Source organism: Pezoporus wallicus, unplaced genomic scaffold (genome assembly GCF_028554395.1).
Source record: "Pezoporus wallicus isolate ANWC-B61680 ecotype Strahan unplaced genomic scaffold, APGP_CSIRO_Pwel_v1 contig_8542, whole genome shotgun sequence".
Taxonomy (NCBI): Eukaryota; Metazoa; Chordata; class Aves; order Psittaciformes; family Psittacidae; genus Pezoporus; species Pezoporus wallicus.
The window spans coordinates 2,974,666-2,995,810 of record NW_026640148.1 but is presented as its reverse complement, the minus strand read 5'-3'; the positions used below and the strand labels follow the sequence as shown (position 1 = coordinate 2,995,810).

General features: G+C 40.7%; 1 protein-coding gene across 1 annotated transcript in view; it reads left to right on the top strand.

Annotated features, from left to right (window-relative positions):
• RAD18 (RAD18 E3 ubiquitin protein ligase) overlaps nucleotides 1–21,145 on the top strand; it is a 57,069-nt gene that overhangs the window by 19,001 nt on the left and 16,923 nt on the right. The window contains exons 8-11 of the mRNA XM_057417692.1: nucleotides 3,289–3,365; nucleotides 4,067–4,127; nucleotides 9,971–10,105; nucleotides 13,310–13,466. Coding sequence (XP_057273675.1) covers nucleotides 3,289–3,365; nucleotides 4,067–4,127; nucleotides 9,971–10,105; nucleotides 13,310–13,466 — 430 coding nt within the window. The remainder of the gene's footprint in view (nucleotides 1–3,288; nucleotides 3,366–4,066; nucleotides 4,128–9,970; nucleotides 10,106–13,309; nucleotides 13,467–21,145) is intronic.

The following is a 21,145-nucleotide window of genomic DNA, read 5'->3' as shown; positions in this document are numbered from 1 at the left end:
ACGGTAGAAAGAATTAACAGGAAAGTGTTTAATGTTTTGCTGTAGTTTATATCAGTTTGGGTGCTTGGCAGTATTTTTATACACTTAAACTCAGACTATATATAAATAGCTATATGGGATAAGGAGAATGTGGTTTAGTCTCTAATGTGAGTGCAATATAAACTTCCTTTAAGCAGCCATCTATTATTTGCCTGTGCTTAGGCTTAATGCCTGAAAAATGCCAGGGCTGGAACAGGGAGGATAAGATCTGAGGAAGGTATTTTTGCTGCCTGGCTTTGTAGGCAATGTGGCCATATTTTAGATTTGGAGTAGCATGCATGAGATAGAGGGAGAACTGTCCCAGCTCCTCTTGTTGTATTGTTTTGTACAAGATGAATACATGCATCTCTTTTAAAGGTCTGGCATTTGTCATCTCAGTTCAGTTCTCCAGGCGATACAACTGACACCAGAAATACACTGGCGCATGTGGGTGAGAGACAGACACCAGATTTAGCTATATTATTTTTTATTTGATTAGAAGCTTTTGTCAAACAATCCTTTTAAAGGAATTTCTAGCAGGATAATGTTCTGATATTTCTCTCCTGGGAGCTGCACAGCCGTTGGTGTCCTGGAGATTCTCGTATAGCTGGTATTGCATGTTCTGCACTGGTTTCAGGATGTCGCTTGCTGCCTGCTAGGTCTGTAGCTTAGGTCAGTGCTCCTGCTGGCAAGAGCTGGTCTCGGCTACTTCAGAAGTAGAGAGACGAGAAATATGCTCCTCGCTCTCAGTTTGATCTCTTTTATTTTCATGTTTACGGAGACTAAAATCCTGCAGCACAAGTTCACTGCTTCTTCCAGAAGCTCTAAACAATTCTGAATGTTTCTCTGTGTGTTGAAGGGCTCAGAAGCTACTGGGACCAGATAAATTTTTGTGGCAGTAGGATTGTCAGTAGCTGAATGAACAAGCAGGACAGCACAGTGAGCTGGGGGCCAAGGAGCTGGTCCTGCACAGCTGGGCTCAGCAGCAGACAGACACCACTGCAGGTGCACAGCTCAGCTTCACATCTGTTGTTTGATCATCTGCAACAGGAATAATTTGGGGCCAGCACCCTTGGAGAAGGCTGCCAGATTTAAACACATTAAACCTCACTTAATTCATCAGTTATTTAACAAATATGACAGTATAGGGGAGTATTTATTCCAAGTGAATATTAAAAGCTCATCTGTTAGCTTCGTGCGTAAGTGGTTTTGTATGTGATCAGGCAGTTGGAAATGCTGAATATCCATAACTTCTACTCTGGCATTTAGAAAGTAAAATAGGGTTTTGGTGTTTAACTGCTTTACTAAACAGACAGAACCACCAGATGCAGTGCTTTTTGGAAAACAGTCAGTCACTGAGGATTATAAATATGAATTTAGCAGCCAAACTGTAGGCTCCTGCTTTTTGAAATCCTGATTTCACTTGCCAGCTCTTGGTTTGGAATGTGGGAGCAAGCATATGAGAAAAGTGAGTCTGCAACCAACACTACTTGCTTTTTTTGTTTTGCTTCTTTAACCATTTTAAGAACTTGACTAAGGAGGTTAAGTGCCGCAGTGATTTAGGTGCCAAGTGTTACTGCTTAGCTTGTGCCGAAGTGCTTCCAAAAATAAACATGCTTTCAAAAATTATTTTCTAGGACTTCAGAAAGTCTCTGGGATGATAACCAGCACAGAGTTAACATTGTGTTTGCCTTCAGAAGTAATAGAAGTTTAGGAGTTTGTGGTTTAGGTCTGCAAGAACAGCACTTGCATCAGAATCTCAGTCATGCTAGGGTTTATGTTAAACTTGAAAATGTAGTTAAATGCTCTCAAAGAGTCTGTCCAAGTTCCCCCAGCAGCAGGAGTCGATGTACAGCAGGTCATGGAGGTGCTCTGTTGTCCGATGGCTGAACAGGAGTTGAGCAGTTTTGAAGGAGGGTGGAGTGGGCTGGTCTGGAGCCACTACAGCTCCAGGAGAGGGGAAAGGAAAAGCCATGGAGCTGGGGCTGCACTGCTGCTGTTAAGCAGCAGCAAGGTCAGCATGAGGAATGGATGCTGGTACAACTGAAGCCTCATGTCTGCTCAGGGTGTGCAAGGGTTGGCTTTGTGCAGAGCTGGTTGCTCTGTTAGTCCTTGAACGTGTTGGGAGACAATTCTTCACTTGATGCTGGTGGTGAAGTAGCACCAAATTTCTTTGTGTTGTTCATCCAGGCCAGCTAAATGAAGTTCCACTATGTGTGACAATGCAGTGACTTAAATAATGCAAACTTTCTACTGAATTCTGGCTCAACACCTTCTTGTAAAGGGTGAATTATTAAACTTGCACTTAAGATGCAGACATGCATTTTCAGTGGTAGCAGTGAACTTGAGGTCACTAATAACATGAATAGCTGAGCTTCTGAGGAAGCACAGGTGCCAAATTCCTGGATTTTTAAACCAGTTTTGAACAGGTTTTGTACCTCCACAGCTAAATAAGCTTTTGTTCTCTGGCTACTTTGCTGTCTAGTGAAAGTGTTTGTTTTAATAAATACCCACTGCTATGTAGTAGTGTGGTGAAAATGGTTAAGTGTAGAAACAGATTTGTAAAAGGGAATGCCAAAATAAGCTATGCAGGCTCCGGCATAGCTGCAGTTTTAGTTAAAATGTTAATACACAGTTGTATCTGTTTATATGCTTTTGATGTGTCCAACTTAATCATTAGGGTAGGTTGTAATTCATCTTTGAACTTGGACATAAGCCTGCAGACAGTTTTGTGTTGCCTTGGAAGGCAGTCCATGGAGGTAGAAGTAAGATAAACAGCAGATGTCATTGTTTTATCTTCCATTGAATGATACATTGCGAAATGAAAACTGTTTTTTCTAAAAGACGTACTAGAGTAAGATTCAGATGTGAATTGAAAAGACTACCTTTTCCCATTAATTTAATGCAAAGGAAATGGAACAGCCGCTCAGGAGGTGGCGGAGTGCCAGGCACTGGGAAGCACAGTGGGGCTGCTGCAAGGCACCTCGGCCAAGGCCATGGCTCCTGACTGTGCCTCCCAGTCCCGACTCTCCAGCACTGCCTCCAGTGCTCAGCTGCTACGTGTGGAAGCGTTTTCTCTGCACGAGCAAACTTCTTCTGAGCCCAGGCTCAGTGGATTTGCTTGGGATGGGAGTCTGAGTTCACAGTTGGAGAGCTAATGCTGGTTTGTCTCTTTATGGCTAAAATTCGTGGTAGTTTCAGTCAGTGCTGTTACATCTTTTTATCTAAGAGCTCCTGTTTTACTGATCCTTTTCTTGTATTTTCAAACAGCTGCAGAAATTGTTAAAGAGCTGGAAAACAATGAGAAGATCCGGCTTCTGCTTGAATTGAATAAACCTGGGGAAAGTGTAAGCTAATTATCTTTGTTTTCAGAGAGGGGGATGATTAGGAGATATTGCAGAGGGGTACTGAACGTTTGCCCATCACCTTATTATGGGAATTTCCTGATTCCCAGATTTTATGTTGTAATTCACATATACCATATTATAATCAACATGATTTTCTCATACCACTCATTTGTCCTGGGCAGTTCTTTGCGTACTGCTGATGTTTCTATGCCCAAACCATTTAAGTAGGAACATTTTTTGATAGCAAAAAAAGTTCTTGAGAAATGTTCCCCTTGGTGATATTGGACGATTTTGACCCTCCATGGCAGTGTGGGGAATAGTTTGCTTCCTAGAATTCTCTAGGATTTAGATAGTAAATTCCTCACTTCCTTGTCGGCAATAGTGCCTGTTCTTTTCCCATGACATATGATACTTTTGTAACTTTTGGAGTATGTTTGTTGCATAGCATTAGGAAAGATTTTATGGTCCACACATGCTGGATGTTATGTGGGATGGCTGGGCTCAGGCCTGTTGACTTTGTGAAAGCAAAGCAAGGCAGCATGTGTACGTACTTTAAATATAGATTACTGTCTGCGGATGAGATGGTAGGAGCTGGTGGGGGTAAAACAGCTGATCCTTCATCCAGTTTTAAGACTCTAGTTTCAAAATATACAGCATTATATTTTTGCTTCTGTAAATAAACACCTGTGTGTTTTCTATAGAGCTTGACCTTCACAAAGGACAAGACAGAGGAAGAAATAGATGAGATCCACTCTGACTATCGTAAGTAATAGCAAGTTTCACTTCATTTTGCTTTTAAATTCACCTCCTTTTTCGTTTGTACTTAGAGGTTCATGCAAACTGGGTTATCAGTTGGCTGGTTCTGTACTTTGTTAAAACTTGAGCTTGCAGCATATGAATCTGTGTGTGTTAAATCACAAGTTAAAAAACAAAACAAAACCAAACACAAAACCCAACAAACCAACAACCAAAAAAAGCCCCAAACAAACAAAAAAATCCCTTGTTACCTAATGTTGGGTCCCTGTGAACAATGGCATGCACTCCTGGGAATTTTCTCACCTTCAGGTTTGACACTTTTCTCCCTTTTTTTAGGTTCTGGGCACTCTATAGCATTTGCTCTGCAGGCTGTGAGCCCTCCAGGAATACCAGCCTGGCTCAGGTGTAGCTGGGCGACTGCAGAGAGAGGTGTCTCTGCTGACATGAAGTGTGCTGAGCTGGCAAGGTGGGGCATTGGCTCATTGTCTTGCCTCTGCACTCACCACAGTAATACAGATAGTGGGTTTTCCCATTACGTGGGATATTCCCTCTTCCCCTACACTCTTAATGATAGGACACTGGTTTTATTTAAGATGCACCTGTATTCTGGTTGGTTGTTGGTCATCCCAAGTTCTCAACTCATCCATACCGCTAAAAGGTGTTTTTTAACTGAGCAAAAATGGTTTTTCCATACTGTGTTTGTGTATTGTGATTCACAAATCATACAGGGTTTCACAGTGCTCCTCACATTCTCTCCCTTCCTTCATACCCCTCTCCACAAGCACTCAAATGTTTCTGCCTCCTCCCTGTCTGCTTTTCTACTTTCCCCTCCCATCCGTCCCTGTGATTTTGAAGTGATCTCTCAGGAAGAACACTCTGCTCATTTGGTTGACCTCTTCCCCTCCATTCTGTGCCAGTGACTGGGATTCAGTGTAAACTGGGTGATTTTGTTTGTTTGCTTGTTTGTTTTGTTATTGCTGTTTGTTTCATTTTTCACACTGAGTCCTCTATGTTTGTGTAAGAGATCAGGGCCTGTGTTGGCTATTAAAATTGCTTCTCCCCTGACAGAGTAACAGATTTGTTCTGGGAAGTATAACTGGAATAAATATGTAAAGGAAAGAAGAGAATATTTAAAGGAGAAAAGAGAATTAAAAATAAGAAAAATATCACAGGGAGAGCTGTAGTTCAGTGATACAATTTTGCTTGGGTTTTTTTTTGGTGGGTTTTGGGGGTGTGTGTTGTGATTTGTGGTGTGGGTTTTTGTTACTGCTGTTTTTCCTTTTTAGTTTCCAGCAGAGAACTGATTCCAGTTTAACTTGACCGAGGGAAAGTGCAGTATTTTAAACTGTCTTTCTCCTTACTATGTGCTTAAACTTAAGAATAGTGTTTTCTCTCTCCATGGAGCCATCTAACCATCTTTATGGTTAGTTTAGAAGCAAACATCCTTGTGAGAGTTAAAGATTGCAGGACTTGTATCCTGTTGTAGTAATTTAGTACAGAAATGGCTAATGGAAACCGATTTTTACAGATGATTTCCCGACCTTTCTTTGTGTGTTTGTACATCGGGGTTTAAATAGAATTACTTTGTACTTAGCTCTCTAGTGGTGTTTTATTAGTCACAATTTCTTTCCTGTTTTTTCCCACTCATTTTGCTTCACCTGTGCTCTGCTTGCACCCTCAGACATGGTAGTTTGCCATGTAATGTTAAACCAGCATTCAGTAGATTTTAAACTTCTCTGCTTTCAGCCACAGAGGAGCAAAGCAATGAAGGGACAACTTGTTCTGATTATACTTAAGGGTATTTAAATCTGCAATACTCTCATATTTCCTGTGTTTCCTTGTGTTGCTTCAGGCATATAAATTATTCCATAATGCAGCTAGATTTAGCCTTGTTGATTTTATTTGTGTTTCTGTGAGGGCTAAATAAGGGCCTAAATCTTTAGAAAAATTTTTCCCTTCCTTTTTCTTGCTGTTGCTGAGTATATATATATTTTTTAAGTGTACATGTGCTGTTTGTCGTTTTTAATCTTAAGCATTCACTTCTAATTCCAAGTAACTGGTTAGTAATTATTCTCTTGCCATGCAGAAATTTCTAGCAGTAAAATTAAATAACTCAAAAAGTAAAATAATTTTAAAAGTATTAATCCCAGGTTGGTTATTTTTCCATGCAAGGCTTTCATAGTTCTGTAAAGCACAAATCTGAAGCTCGATGCCTGCAGGATGCTCTGCATCTGAGCGCATTCCTATCTGTTACTGCTCTGCTCCTTAGCGTACTGTAAATGTGGAAGGTGAGTCTGAACAAAAGCTGTTGGAGGAAGGTACCTGAAATCACAGTCAGCTGTGAGCAGGCTTCTCATCCTTCTTCCCACTGATGAGGAATGTTTGGGAGCAGGAGGGTGAAGGAGCGGCCATGGGGATGTGCTGCTCGGTACAGTGCCTGCACAGCTTTTTATAGGGCAGCACTGTCACCAGACATCCTACACAAGAGACCCTCTTAACTCCATTGTTTTCACATATTGGATGTGCACAAATTCCTCCTAAAGCTGGACCCCTGGTTGCATTCTTGTTGGAGCCTTGCAAACAATTGCATTATACGCCTGGGGTGGGGTGTGGAAACAGGAGCCCATCAGTCAGGATGCTGCTTTTGTTTTCTTGACCTATTATACACATTTGGAAACAAGAAGGTATTAAATGCCATCTTAATTTTTCAAAACCAGTATTTTATTCAGTTTATATTATTAAAAGGATATGGCTTCAAAAGCAGCAAGATCTTGATGTGACTAAATTAGCCTCAGGCAGCTTAATCGAGCACTTTAAAGTAAAAGAGAAAAAAAAGAGGAAAAAGAGAAGATAGAAACATGTTTTAGTTGGAACATATGTTTTTAAAATTAATAAAAAGTGATGACCAAAGAGGTCAGTGTTAACTACTGTCAGAAAATTATTTCTAATAAAAGCAATAGGGAAGAAATCGCAAGCATGAAGAAAGAGCTGGATATTGAAATTAGAGGACAGGAAGAAATTAAAAGAACTCTTATCAAATGCCATTTTTTTCAGTGTAGCACAGATGGACTTTAAAAAGCTTTATTAAACAATGTAGGGTTTTTTCCTTTTAATTTACTACAGTTGCACCCTAGGTCCCCAGTTCACGGCTGAATTCATGAATGAGTTAACACTAGCATAAATTCTGAATTAAAAATATAAACCCAACCATATACATTTTGTTCTCTATTTCCATCTGAAACACACCACACACTGGAAGGTATGTAACAGCCATGTTGAAATTTGAGATAACAGAAGCTGTGATGGGAAAACTTATTTATTTTTCCTTTCTTTACACTTTTCCAAATCTTTACAGTTTTCGAGGCTCTTGGAAAATTGCAGATTACACTGTTGAGGTGGGTTTTGTTGTTTGTTTGATTTTGGGGGTTTTATTTTCCATTTTGGTATGTGAAGTGTTCCTGAAATACCAATTAATATTTTGGCTTGATGAACCTGGGGCTGGTTTACATGCTCACGGGAAGCTCTGCTGGAACGATCGCCAGAGTCTGTGCCTGGAAGGTACAATTAAGTTCGCTGGCCCCTGCAATGGCTTTCTTCTGCTCCATGGGAACTCAGTGCCACCCTGTTTGGTGTCAGCCTCCTTCTGCTTTTTTCATGGTCAGACCTCTGTCTAAAGAGTTAAAAAAATCTACAGGAAAAGAAGTACATTTGATAAAAAAGTTGCTTTTTCTGCTTATAAATCTTTCATTTTTCCATGCGATTCAGAGGCTTATTGACTTATATCTTGCGTTTTAAATATTTGTAATTATATCTGTGGTTGTTTTATTATTGAAATGCCTGTAATTTTATGAAATGTGTATGGTATGTCATGTCAGCACAGCAGTGATTTACAGCGCATCTGAATAGTGCCTTGTTTTGCCAGGACATTTCATTTTTACTTGAAAAGCTTTGTACTTACACCAGAACACAAAACAACAACAAAAAGTGATACTGGAAAAACTGAAGTGCCAAAGGAATTCGGTAATGAATGTGCAGCAGTTCAGACATGAGCATCTGGGACAAGAACTGTCCTTTTATTAAAGAATTTGTTGACCTTATGTGGCATTTTCAGCTACTCAGTGCAAGGGAGTCAGTTTTAGATCTGTTTCCTTCTGTGGGGCAGAACTTGATACGATTTTTGTCTTTGCTTTCCTCTCCTCCCATCAGTGCAGCAGGACACAGATCAGGGTTAGATGTGCCATACTCCATGCAGTGCTCTGTGAGAGGTGTCCAATCCTAATGTTGGCCGTGCTGAGTGGGACGCTGATTTGCTTTGCTGATTTTTGCTCTTGGCACCTGTGGGATGGGGAGGAAGCTGGTGTGTGCACCCTCAGTACAATGGGCTGCAGTGTCCCAGTCAGGGGGAGAGTGGCCCAGTTTGCCCATCGCTAGCCCTTGGCTCTCATTTGTCGTGAGCATTCCCATTCACTTTTCTGCCCATCCTCTCTGCTATGGTTTACCTTAGTCTTTCCTGCAAGTATAACTTGGGCAGCATGCATGTGGCTTCTACACAGCAGAGACTTTCAGTTATGCGTATGAAAAGAAAGAAAACAGGCTGTGTGTGTGCAGTGGGTTCTACACTATGAGGTGTACTCATCTCGGGAGCTGTTTGTTTAGTCCATCACTGTGTTGCAATTGCCAGGAAGATTTCCTTGCCAATGGCAGAGGAGGGAGGCATGTTGGCCATGGCCACTGCGTTGAGTCCTGCTTCCTGCAAGGATGGATTGGAAAATGCTCTGACTGGGAGCTCTCATGTCTCTGTGAGCTAGTTTACTGGGTACTGTTGTGAGAGGCAGTGTGGAGCCCACAAGGGCCATGTGTGCTTTACTTCTCATGCTGTTACAGTTGCTTTGCCCCAGGGACATTTTGGATGTCCACTGGGCCTTCCTGCCTCTGGCATGGAAAACATTATGAACACTTTTTTGGTAGGCAAAAAATTGAGCTAAAGGTTTTATCTGAAATACTTTATTTGTCTCAAAAGGGCAAATCTGTCAGAGTGGCTTTTGTTGAAAGTCCTTCCAAAGAAAAGAAATTCATGTTTGCTGCCTTCACCATAACGTATCGGTATAAAGCCATGTATATGGACTGGTGGGCTTCCCTGCTGTACTAGCAGTGGGTAGCAACAGTCTAATATGCTTCTTCCGTAGAAGTTGCGGCATTCTGTAGGGAAAACAGCATGTTCCCTTGGTGCCCAGGGTTAGGTAATCCACATTGTCTGACTAAGGAGACCGGGTGTTTTCCCAGCCTGAGTAAAGAATTTGAAGTATCTAGATTAAAAAACAACATTGCTTTGGCTGAATACCAGAGGATTGCTTAAAACATACGAAGTGGTTGAAAAGTGCAGGGTATTTGCAGTGTTAACTGTGATTTAGAGGACCTGAATCAAAACAGGGTAATAAGCATGACACAAAAGCTTTTGACATTGTTTTACTGCAGAGATGGGGGAAGAAACCCAGAGCAACTTTAAAGCCATTTGCAGAGCAGTTGTGAGTTAGATTTTGATCTTTCTCTCTAGCAGAGGGCTCCTCACAGGACTACCAAGCAAACAGAGTTCTTCTGAGCAAAAATTCAGCTTTCATCTGTGTAAGTGTTCTTGGCTACTGGGTAACTTTGTAAAAGCACAGACACAGATTTTGATCATTAACAGACTATGGAACATATTGCAGTGATGAGTTGGCTTTCCTTTGCTGTAGCAAAAACATTTTTAATTCGGTGTTTTGTGTTTATTTCTGTTCACATCCTTTTCACTTTTTATGGCGTACCTTAAGAGTGCTGTGGCAATGATTAGTAATTCACTCGTCCATTTACAGGAAAGAAACACAGAAGTCAATTTCAGTTTTTGGTGGATCAAGTAGATAATCGGTGGAAGCAAAGTGGTAAAAGAAAAATAGAAGGTGCTAAAACCAAAGAAGTCACTACTGCCAAAGACCTCCCAGCAGCCACAGGTTAGTAATGTTGTTTAATATAGTCCACCTCTTCGTTCCACACTAAGGAGTGGGGCTTTCCCAAAGAGAAATGTTCATTCCTCCCATTGTTCTTCTGCTATAGTCCTTAAGGGGAAAAAAAAAGGCATAAAAATCATAGGCATAAAAAATTGACTGCTATTGATTTTAGTGTGGTACATAAACACAACCCATAATAAATATATAATCTGTTTGATTTTAGTGGGACCTGTATAGGTGGCCTTTATTTAGGTGCTTATTTTAATTACCTGGTTGAAATGGGACCTTAGGTTCCAGTCCAAATCTGCTGAAGCTGCTGAGAATGGGCAGGTGGCTATCTGCATCTTTGAAATGAAGGTGATCATAGGGCTTACTTGCTGGATTTCAGCTTTTCTGTTTCACTAATACAATGGCGAGTTGGAAATTGGGAGCTACAGAGATATTTGTGTGGATTGGAACAAGTATTCATTTGTGCTGAGGTCCAAGAAAAAAAATACTTTGGCTTCTTTGAGACTGTTCATACAGTATGTTGTCTCTCTTTAACTCACTTCATTTTGTGTTTATATACTTCAACATAGTGAAAAGTGGGAATGCACAACTGCAGTTACTCAGTTCTTTATGAGTCAGGCACAACATCCAGTGTGTGTTTGTCATACTCGCTACCCACAGCATCAAAGAAATATTCACTTGTGTTATTAACTTGTTCCCTATAGGTATCTTCAGTCTTGTTTGTTTTATGGTGCTGGTTGCTTTGGCAGTGTACACATATCTTTGAATGTGTGATTTAGAAGAGCATTTCTCAGCCTAACATGTAAATTTTAATCTATTCAAGATACTGGATTTTGGAGAGAATTCCGTTGACTAGAATTGGATGCGCTGTTGTCTGTATCCTTGGGAAAATCTGGTATTTAGTTTGCATCAGCTCTCACAAATCTCTGCTTTCCTGAGTTGAGCTGAACTAATCTTTGGCTGTCCCTTCGCTGTCTCCTCTAGCAAAGCCCTCAGGAATAAAAAGAGGTGAAAATACCAATGTGGTAGTATGAATTTTATCCTTATCCTTTCATGCAGACCTTGATGTGACACATAATCCTTTCCATGTGAAGGGTAGAATAAAGAATCTCAAGGATAAGGTTTATGTCATTTAACATAATTTACAATGACCTTCCAGTTCTATAGTAAAGACAGAAGCAATATATTATTAGATAATGATTTCTAGCTATGCTCTGTTGAGTGATTGGCTGCTAAGAGTTACTGGGTTTGTGTCTTCTGTGTAAGCTTTTTCGTCATGTGCTGAACCACAGACTTTGAGAAGCTGAATTAAAGCCATATATTTTTTCTAAAAGAGTGCTCAGGTAGAAAAAACCTTTATATCAGATGTATCATCCTGTACCATGTTGACTTACGTATGTGATCCCACCTCTTCTGGTTCTGACAAACCTGCAAAACTTTCATTGTTTTTTATGCACTGAGCTTTCAGTAGTCTTTTCAGTTTCAGTTTTTAGTTTTATCCCAAATATCTGCATCTGTTTGACTGTTTGTAAACCATTTAAACAAAACAAAATAAAAGAAGGCTTATGGGTAGAGGAACAGCTGCCTAAAGCCTGTTCCCCCTGTATTTCTTATTAACAGCAATTGCCTTTTTATCAAATGGGAAATTAAAAATACATGAAAGGAAGAAAGCCAGCAGTGGTGTGATGACTTGCCATTTGAAACATAACTGCTGAGAAGACCAAAGGCTTTGTATGCATTCCTTCCCCATTTGATTTGGGTTCTCATGGAAGCAGTGGAATTATACAGAATTAAATCATACTTGTTTTGTTTTGTGCTTCTTTTTAACACCTGCGTATCTTCCATCACCCTCTACTGTAGTATTGGCTGATGTAACTTTAAGCTTCTCTGTAAATCTTGCTCTGGTTTTGGTGATGTTTTAAGCCTCGGTTCCTGATTTACATCATCTTAAAGTGTTTCATTTCCAGTGTTTATAACTTTTAACATAGGGCTTTGCTTTGCCTAAGGGGAAGCACCATCAGGATTTGATAAATATTTGTGATACAAAATGATGCTCTTCTGGGTTGCATTATTGCACAGGGCCTGTGCTATTTTTAACCTGTTAATTTCAGAGATGTTTCATTAGGTGGGCAACTGACTTGCTGTAATGTGCCAGTTGTTTTCAACAGACGAAAATATGCTCCTGATATTTAATTATGCATTTCAGCGGCAGGTAAAGGGCAAGCTGTGGCTGGATTCAAAGATTGTATAGCTCCTCTGCACTCTAATTGCAGTTCTGTTTGGCCATTTCTGTCAAAGTAATTTCTGGAGGGGCAGAAAAGTCAAAGTGACTTGAGCAGGAATATAGCTTGGTTCATGAGGGTGCACAGAACACTTCTGTGGATGGCTATAATAAGGATTATTAATGAGATGAGTATCAGTATGGTTTTAATGGCCTGTGCAACTTTCTAGTTAAATAACTCGTTTGAAAACACTTGTGTATGTGGTGTAAGGACAGTTTACCTTCACATCCCATAAGTCTATGTTTGTTTTCACCTTGGAGAGGTAGAAGGTACTTGAGAGAACTGTCCGTCTTTTTATAGGTAAAAACACTTGGCACAGTGAAATGGTTTTATGATTTGCTTGATGCATTGTTTAGAAATTACTTATTAAAAAGTGGAAACATCAATTAATCTAGATTGACACTGTCTTAGGTGCATAAGGAAATAAGTCATAATGTTTGTCGTATTAAGCCTATGGACTTGACATGTAAAACTTTAAAGTGAACAAGCTCCCTCATGCAGTGGATGAAGTGAACTGGTAGCAAGAAGCGGCGAACAGCGCTGTCTTGTTAAGTGTTTGCTAATTTCCGAAATGCAGTTTGATCTTAGGAAATGAGACAAATATCCTTACCCTTCATTTCTCTCCTTGTTTGTGTTTGAAGCTCATAACAATGAAACGTTTCTGTTTCAGTCTCTGATTCTTAGAGGGTAGGGTTTCATTTTGTTGATTTGGAGTTTTTTTTACTGTGCAGGAGAAGAAATTAAACCTTTGAAACTGAGAGCTTTGGGAAGCAAGTAGGTGGGAATGGAACGTTGGTATTTAAATAAATAATAAAACTTTGTGCTTTTTATTAACATCTATCTCAACACTGCAGAAATTTAAATGACAGCATTTTGCTTTGTCATTCCTGCTAATCTCTGCCTTTTTTCTTGCTAGAACACAGGGAAGAGCATCACACAGGTTTTGCCCTTGGAAAAGACCAGGTACTCAAACCTGATACTCCTGATGACAAAAGAAGTGAATTACCTTCCTTGGAGGAAGGCCGGAGATCAGAATCTCCTACGTCCTCGCTGTTACCTGAATCAACAAGCAGGTTAGTGAAGAAGAGTCTCTTCTCCCTGGTTCATACCAGATTTGACCAAACATGGAAAAGCTTTGCCAGTAACCTCAAGTAATAGATGTATCCTGCTTCATAGGATGGGTTTCTAAGCTGTGGTTGCTGATTCATTCTCCTCTATGTTTCTGGCTGTTTAGTTGCTTGAGGGATGGAGCTGAAATACGTTCAGAGTTCACTTAATAGTTTTGTCATGTCTTGATAGAGGAGTGATAGTGTAACACTGAGTGGAATGTCTAGGGAATGAGGAGACCATTTGATGTTTTTCTTCCACTGCATCATCTTCCCTTCTGTTTAAAGTTTTATTTAGAGAGGTCCAAAAATTGATCTAGCCTAAAGTATTTTAATAGCTTTTTAAGTGGAGTATTGCTGTAAGAAACGGAGTTTAAATGCCCCATTGTTTGCAGTCAGTGGTAGAATGCCACTGAAACTTGAAGTCCTGACAGCCATTCACTTCTCTCCTTCATGCATTTAGATTTGCCTCCTGAAATTGCCTTACTTGGTTTCAGAGAATGAAGGATCAAGGAAGGCTTTATAAGTAATGTATCCTTTTGATAGTGCAGTGAATTTTCTTGGAAGGAGACTCAGCTGTTACTGCTGATAAGGTCTATCTGGTTTTTGAAGGTAGCATTTGTATCTGTTTAAGATATTTACTTCATGGATCATAATTTGCTATCTACTCAATTGTCAAAGATGGCAATGATGAGCGAGATAAACATCCTATTGCAGTACTGGCTGCTGCGGCCCCAGCTGCTGGAGGAAAAGTGAAAAGCAATTGAAAACAAATACAGAATAACTGACTTTTGATGCTTGTCTAAAAGCAAAAAAGCTGATCTTGAAAATAATCTTGCTATCTTGTTGATAACAGCAGTGAGTGGAGAAGGCACCCTTTGCAGGCCTGCAGTACCAGGAGGAAAAAGGTTTCCTGTGTTTAGAAGTGGGAGATAATCAGAGGAAGTAACTGAAGGACAACTGCTGGGCTAGTAGTAACATTTCTTCATTTCCCATCCATTACACCAATAGTATGTGCCTCTTCCCTTTTCTGGAAATATTAAGAATAATATAGCGCTTGGCTTCATCATTGTTTATTAAAAGAACAATTTAGTTGTCAAAGTTTAACAGAAACAGATTTTCTTCAATTCATTTTGGCTCACAGTCAGCGTGGGGATTAAAGATACTGTGTTTCACAGAGGCAGATATTAAGCAGTGAATGAAAGCCTAGGAAGACACAGGGAAGAGGAGATCAGCTCAGAGGGATTATAGAGCACCAAATGTTAAATGTCTTTGCTTTACATGATGAGGTTTTGCTGCCTGTTTCCAGTTACTTGAACTAAATGAGAACATATATTAAACATCTGTCTGTAAACAGCAATATGGTGGCTGGGCAGATCACTTAATGTGGAGACAGAAAGGGTCTCTGTGGCAGGTTCAAAGGATCATTCCATTTTTGTTTAGCTTCACACTTGCATTATACCAATAAAGTCATTCCCCTCCTGATGGCCTTTCCCCTCTTTCCTGTGTGTGTCTTTCTGCCTGAATTGCTACTGTAAAATTGAGAAACGTACCATATCATTGTATTTGCTATCTAATACGTAACAAACCTATTAAGATTACTGATGCACTGGTTTTATCTAGGTTTCTCAGGATGTCATGTAAATGATGATAGTTTTTGCTTCCCTTTGATGCAGGTAACTGTTATCTCAGTAATTTCTTTACTTTTGAAATAGGGTCCAGTGCTCTGGACTCTTGAAGAGACTTGCTTCCTGATTTTAAACACTGAAGCCCTTTTAAAAGTGGACCAAGAACTAAGCCTTAAACTGAAGGGGGAGGTAGATGCACCCCTTAAAAGGTGCTTGCAGGCTTGCACTGTTCTGGGTTGTGACTTGAAGCTGCTCCACTCAGGATCTCAGTTGAAGAATGAAATGGGCCACGGAAAACAACTCTTCAGTGCTCACTTAGAAGGAAGAAGCTGTCCCTGTGACTCTGTTTTATATGCCTGAAGCCTTAGTTTTCCGGTTTGCAGCTTGGGCCATGGCCTGTCTGGTGCTGACAGGCAGTTCTGAGGAATCTTGACATTTGGTTTGTGTAGTGGTTGTGGGCAGGAGCCCAGGCAGAAGCTCTTCCCTGGGGCTAATACAGGCCCAGCTCATGCAGATCTCTGCGAGATGTCATGTTTGACACGCGCAGGGATGATAGATGGGGCTGCTTTATCCTCCTGTGCCTGCTGTTGCAGTTGCCCTAGAGCTCAGATTGTTATTTTAGTTCTACAAAATAAACACCTTCAGCTTGGCTCTTCATCCTGAATTTAAGCAAGTATTCCTGTTCTTCCATTATTTTACTGAATTTTTATTTTCTTTCTTAATTGCAAATTAACCTTTTGGTGCTAAGGACCTTGGAAAATTTGGAGTTTTAATCTTAAAGCGTGAGTTCCTGGGTGGTAGAAAGGGCTTGTGTTAGCTCATCGTTGTATTAGCTCATTGAGAGCAGCACAGAGGAGAAAGACTTGGGAGTGTTGGTTGATTAGCAGGTCCACATGATGTGGCAGTGTGTACTTGCACCCCAGAAACCAACCATGTTTTGGGCTGCATCACAAGCAGCATGATCAGCAGGTCTAAGGAGATGATTCTCCCCTTCTACTCCATTCTGGTAAGACTCCATCTGGAGTATTGTATCCCCCAATACGAGAAGGCCATGAAACTGTTGAAGCAAGTCCAGAGAAGGCCACAAAGATGCTGAGGGCTGGAGCATCTCTGCTATGGAGACAGGCTGAGAGAGCTGGGCTTGTTCAGCCTGGGGAAGGCTCCAGGGAGACTTTAGAGCAGCTTCCAGTGGCTAAACAGGCTGATAAGAAACCTGGAGAAGGGGCTTTTGACAAGGGGGAATGGCTTTAAACTGAAAGAGGGGAGATTTATATTAGATATAAGAAAGTTCTTCCCTGTGAGGGTGCTGAGGTGCTGACACAGGGTGCCCAGAGAAGCTGTGTGCCCCATCCCTGGCAGTGTTCAAGGCCAGGTTGGACACAGGGACTTGGAGCAAGCTGCTCTAGTGGAAGGTGTCCCTGCCTGTGGCAGGGAGTTGGAACTGGATGAGCTTTAAGGTCCCTTCCAACCCAAACCAGTCTGTGATTCATCCATGGTATCATTAAATCTCTGTTTCACTGCCAATGTGGTGTGTGGATGACATTATAAATGATTCTTCCAGTGGCCTTTGACATTAAACTCTTATTCTTTGCCTTTTCTTTTCTGCAGACAGCAGTGTATATCAACCTAAAGTCTGGATGAAAGTGTATCTAAGGGACTGTAAGGAAGTTTGCTAGAGGGTATTAGCATGTGGCAGTTACTAATGATCTGAACGTGCTTTCATGAACTGAGTTGACAGATTTTGTTGGGAAGTGTGCATTTGTGTACGCTATGCCTGGCTCAAGGCAGTTGTTTGTTCCTTCTTTTTGTGCATTCATTATCTCCGAATGAAATATTTCCATAAACTTATTGGATCAAAGAGAGAGTCCCCCAGTTGTACAGACCAGTGGGTACATATCACAGATACTTGGACCTTCTATAAGATAAAAGCATGCTTAATAGCTCCCTGTGGTTTTCTCCTAAATTCAGCTCCTGTGCAACAGGAACAGAATGACTAGAGTTTGCACAGAATTGTTTTTTCAGTATCTCTCTGGGATCTTCACTTTCCTCCTCTATGCACATCCCTGGTTTGGGTGGTGTGCTTTCAGTTTATTTTTAACCTTAAAAGAGAGCTGCTGCACTGCTCAAGAAGTTAAATGAAGTGGTGGGTTTTTTGGCTTTGTGGTGTGTGTGGCTGGTTGTTTTCTGTTGTATGTGCCCCTCCTCTTCCAGTTGTGCATTAGACTCAACTGAGTGGCAGTTGGGCTCTGGAGTGTGCCTTGGGGCAGTACACACTGTAGATTGTCATCTTTTACATCCAACTCCCTGGTTTTATACTCTTCTCAAGAAGAGGTCAAACCAGCAATAATACAGTGAAAGCTTAGTTAAAGTGACAAATGATGCCTTGTGATGATGCATGGGAGGCCCCTCTTGGCTGACAACTGTTCCTTGTTCCACACTGTACCTTTCTGAAGAGCACTCCCAGGTTTTCCTGTGTTTTCTGGGAAACAGGTTACAGGAATCTCACCTGCTCCAGAAAGAGAGGGGTGATGTGGGAGGACACATACGAGAAAGAATTAAATGTGCTTTTCATCTTTACTGTTTCTGTTCCTGATAGCTACTCTGCAAAAGTCTGATGTTCTGGGCAATACCCAGCTCTTTGCTTGGCCCTTTGTGTCAAGTTCTGCCATGTCTGTGGACTAGCTTTGGGCTGTGGACCTCTGGGTGGTGAATGGTGGTTTGTACTCAGTGTGCTGCTTGCACATTCCTAGTGCAGCCAAAATGGACCTGAATTATGGCAGGATTTGCAGGGATTGGAGAAAGTAGGTTTAGTCACATAAGATGCATGAAAGTAAGAGATGTATTTTGTCACTCTGTGGTTACCATGGGGCTAATGTTTTGTTAATTGTAGTAAAATAAATACAGCACAGATCAAAAAAGAATGATCTAGATTTTGAGGGTTTAAGTAGCATTGTGCTATTGTACCAAGTAATGATTTTCTGAGGCTTGTATTTTATTTCTGATAATAAGAGGATATCCTTTGACAAGGGTAAAGGTTTTTCACATTGAAGTGTCAAAACTTGAAATATATTTGGAAGTCCAGATCTGCTGTGTTTTTATGAAGAGAGCACTTCTCAATGGAGGGCTGATGCTATGATGGATTAAGAAAAGGATTTTGAGCAGTATATAGAATATAACAAAATCTGGAAATGTTTGCTCTGTAAAACGATGCTGCAAGTAAATTAGGGACTCTTCTCCTTCTCAGGGCCTTCTGTCTTTTGTCAGTCTTGTGTCAATATTTTCTAAGGAGCAGTTGGTCAATGTTCTAAATTCATACATTGTACAGTAATCACTGTTGTACTGATATTATTCTAAGTTGATACTTTAATTGAGAAAGTGAAAGGTTTTACACCTGCTGGCAAAAAGATATGGGCCGTGCACAGAGAGTATAGTATTGACCCAAATGTGTTTGGTCTCTTCATAAATTGATGATCCCACCAAGGGAGCAAAATGTGCACAACAGATAAACACCAAAACAAAGCCATGACTTTTAAAGGATAATTTTTCAAAGCTATGAAGTCATACATAAAGCTTTCACAGAGCTTTAGTGCTCCATATAAATAGTCCTGTTGTGTCCTTTTACTTTCTGGGACTGAAGCCAAATTTTATGCAACTACTTAAACAATAGGAAACTTAGAAAAGAAGCTAGGAGGGACAATGATAAGCTGGTTAATGAACTCTGTAGAGGAAATATTCTATTAAAAGCATTTTATATAATAGGGATAATAGGTATTTAAGCAAATTATTTTTCTTTAAAACTTAGTGTTAGAAGAAAATGTTTGTGCTTGATGACCAGAGTGGAGGACTTGCAACAGTAGACAATATATACTGTTGGCCTTGTTTGGGATGCTAAGGTGTACATTGAAACACAGTGATTTAATTTTGAAATCCTGGTGGAGAAGTGCTATATCTACAGCTTGCATAAATTTTTTTGCCATTGGAATGCACAGAGTGGCTGCAGCTTCTGCCAGGTGAGATTGATGCCCGAGTAAGGGGCCTCGTTTGCAGTAAATGGGGCTTCTTGGCATTAAGTTTAGGAGCTATTGATCACGATCTAAGATCTGGATCTAGCTAGTCACTTATTCTTGGATTTTTGTGCTTTGCAGAGTTTGGGGTTTAGCTCATGAGCAGAAGGAGAGGTAGAAATAGGAAGCTGTGCTTCAGTTTACAGTTCACCAGATAGCAGCAATCCTCTGAAAACCTCTTGGTAGACATCAGTTTGTCCATTGACAGGACGGAACGGTGGAAAGCTGTGCAAGCTCTTCCCTGGCAGTCTGAGTTTAAAGAAAGTGTGCTGATCCCTAGGCTGGCCATCACTGTCAAATGAGTGAAGTATATGAAAGTGTGTTGATCAGGGGAATAACTGCCTTTTTCAGTGCATTTTTGACTTAATAGGTCTTAAACTACTTTGGCTCAGAGATGATGTATATTCTGATGTTAGATAAGAGTGTTTTATCTTCAATTTTTGGCCTCAAATATGGGTTCATTCTGGAAGGATGATGATACTTATCTGCTGTGTTGTCGATTCATACCTTTCTTCCAAAAAATGTGAGCTGTAGCAAATGACCAGGTACTGTGAGACACGGTAAAGAGTGTCCTGGAGAAGTCATTTCAAACAGCAACAGCTGATGACCTCAGATGTATATGGGGAAAAAATTATATTGTGGCATGTACTCAGATGGTCATTGGTCCTTAGTCTAGAGGCATGGGGTCTGGACATCACTTGCCATACTGCTGAGGAAAGCAGTTAAGATGGATCTAGCAGATCTTTTCTAAAAGCAGAGCCTCAAGGGCACACTCTTGAGGTGCAGAGGAGGCCACTGGAAGCCAGGAAAGCCTAGAAAGAGTCAAGAAAAACAGTGGAGCTTTCATAAGGTTTAGTGTAGACGAGAGCCATCCATGGGGAGTTGTGGAGAAGGTCCAAGCCTGGCAAGCCTGCTGTCCTCCAAAGAGAGGAGGATGAAGTTCAATGGTACCAGGGGCACATGTTTTGAAGAGGAGGTAGTGGGAAGCTAGGGAAGCCTTTCTAGTAAACAGTTAATCTTGGATGTTAGACAGGACTTACAGCCACTCCAGCACCAAGCTCATACTGTTTATCACAGGCAAGTCAAAGGGGAAGCAGGATTGCAAGGTGGAGAAAACCATTTTCCCTCACTCCCTGTGTCTGGGCATTCACCTTCAAATGACATTGATAAAATGAGACAGGCTGTAATTCATTTCTAATGTCAGCATTGAGGAAAAAAAAATGCACAATGCACGTGCCAGAGCTCAGTACATAATACACAGCAGCATGGGCTGATTAAAGGACCCTGTCTGGTCACCGTGAAGCCAAGAAGGAACTTAATCTGCCTTTAAAATAAACAAAGAGACATTTGCTCCTTTCATTTTTAGAACGAGACATGTTATTCACACTTACATCAGCCTTTTTCTCTCTATTTTAAGGTGGTCTGTTTATCTTAATAAAAAGAAAGGGTTGGGATTGGAAGTCCAATCCAAATGATGGTCAGGAAAGGAATAGTTTACTCTTGGTTGCCTATAAGTGCTCAGAAGAAACTAACTCTGCAGAAAAGTGAGGCAGAGTTGGGGAGTTGCCCAGGTCACTGGAGGTTACTGCACTTGCTCAACACGGAGACAGGAACAAGTCCAGGAAAAGAAATCTCTTCACACCCTGTCACCTGCTCTGTCAGCTTGTTGCATCCTGAGCAGTTAAGTTTCAGAACTTTAATGGTTTTGCTATAAAAATGTACTCATCTGGAACTGATAAGTAAAATCTTAGGATAGAACAGTGACCTTTAGTAAAGAACAGAAAATCTCTTGTGGGAAATTGTTTCTGATCTGGAGGCTGAATAAAGTCTGAAGATGTGTTTTGCTTTGTCTGGCCTCAGTATAGGTAGATATCTATGGGATAGTGAATGGACAAAAAAATACTGAAGAAATGAATGAAACTATTCTAAATTCTGTGATCTGTTTGGTCCCCGG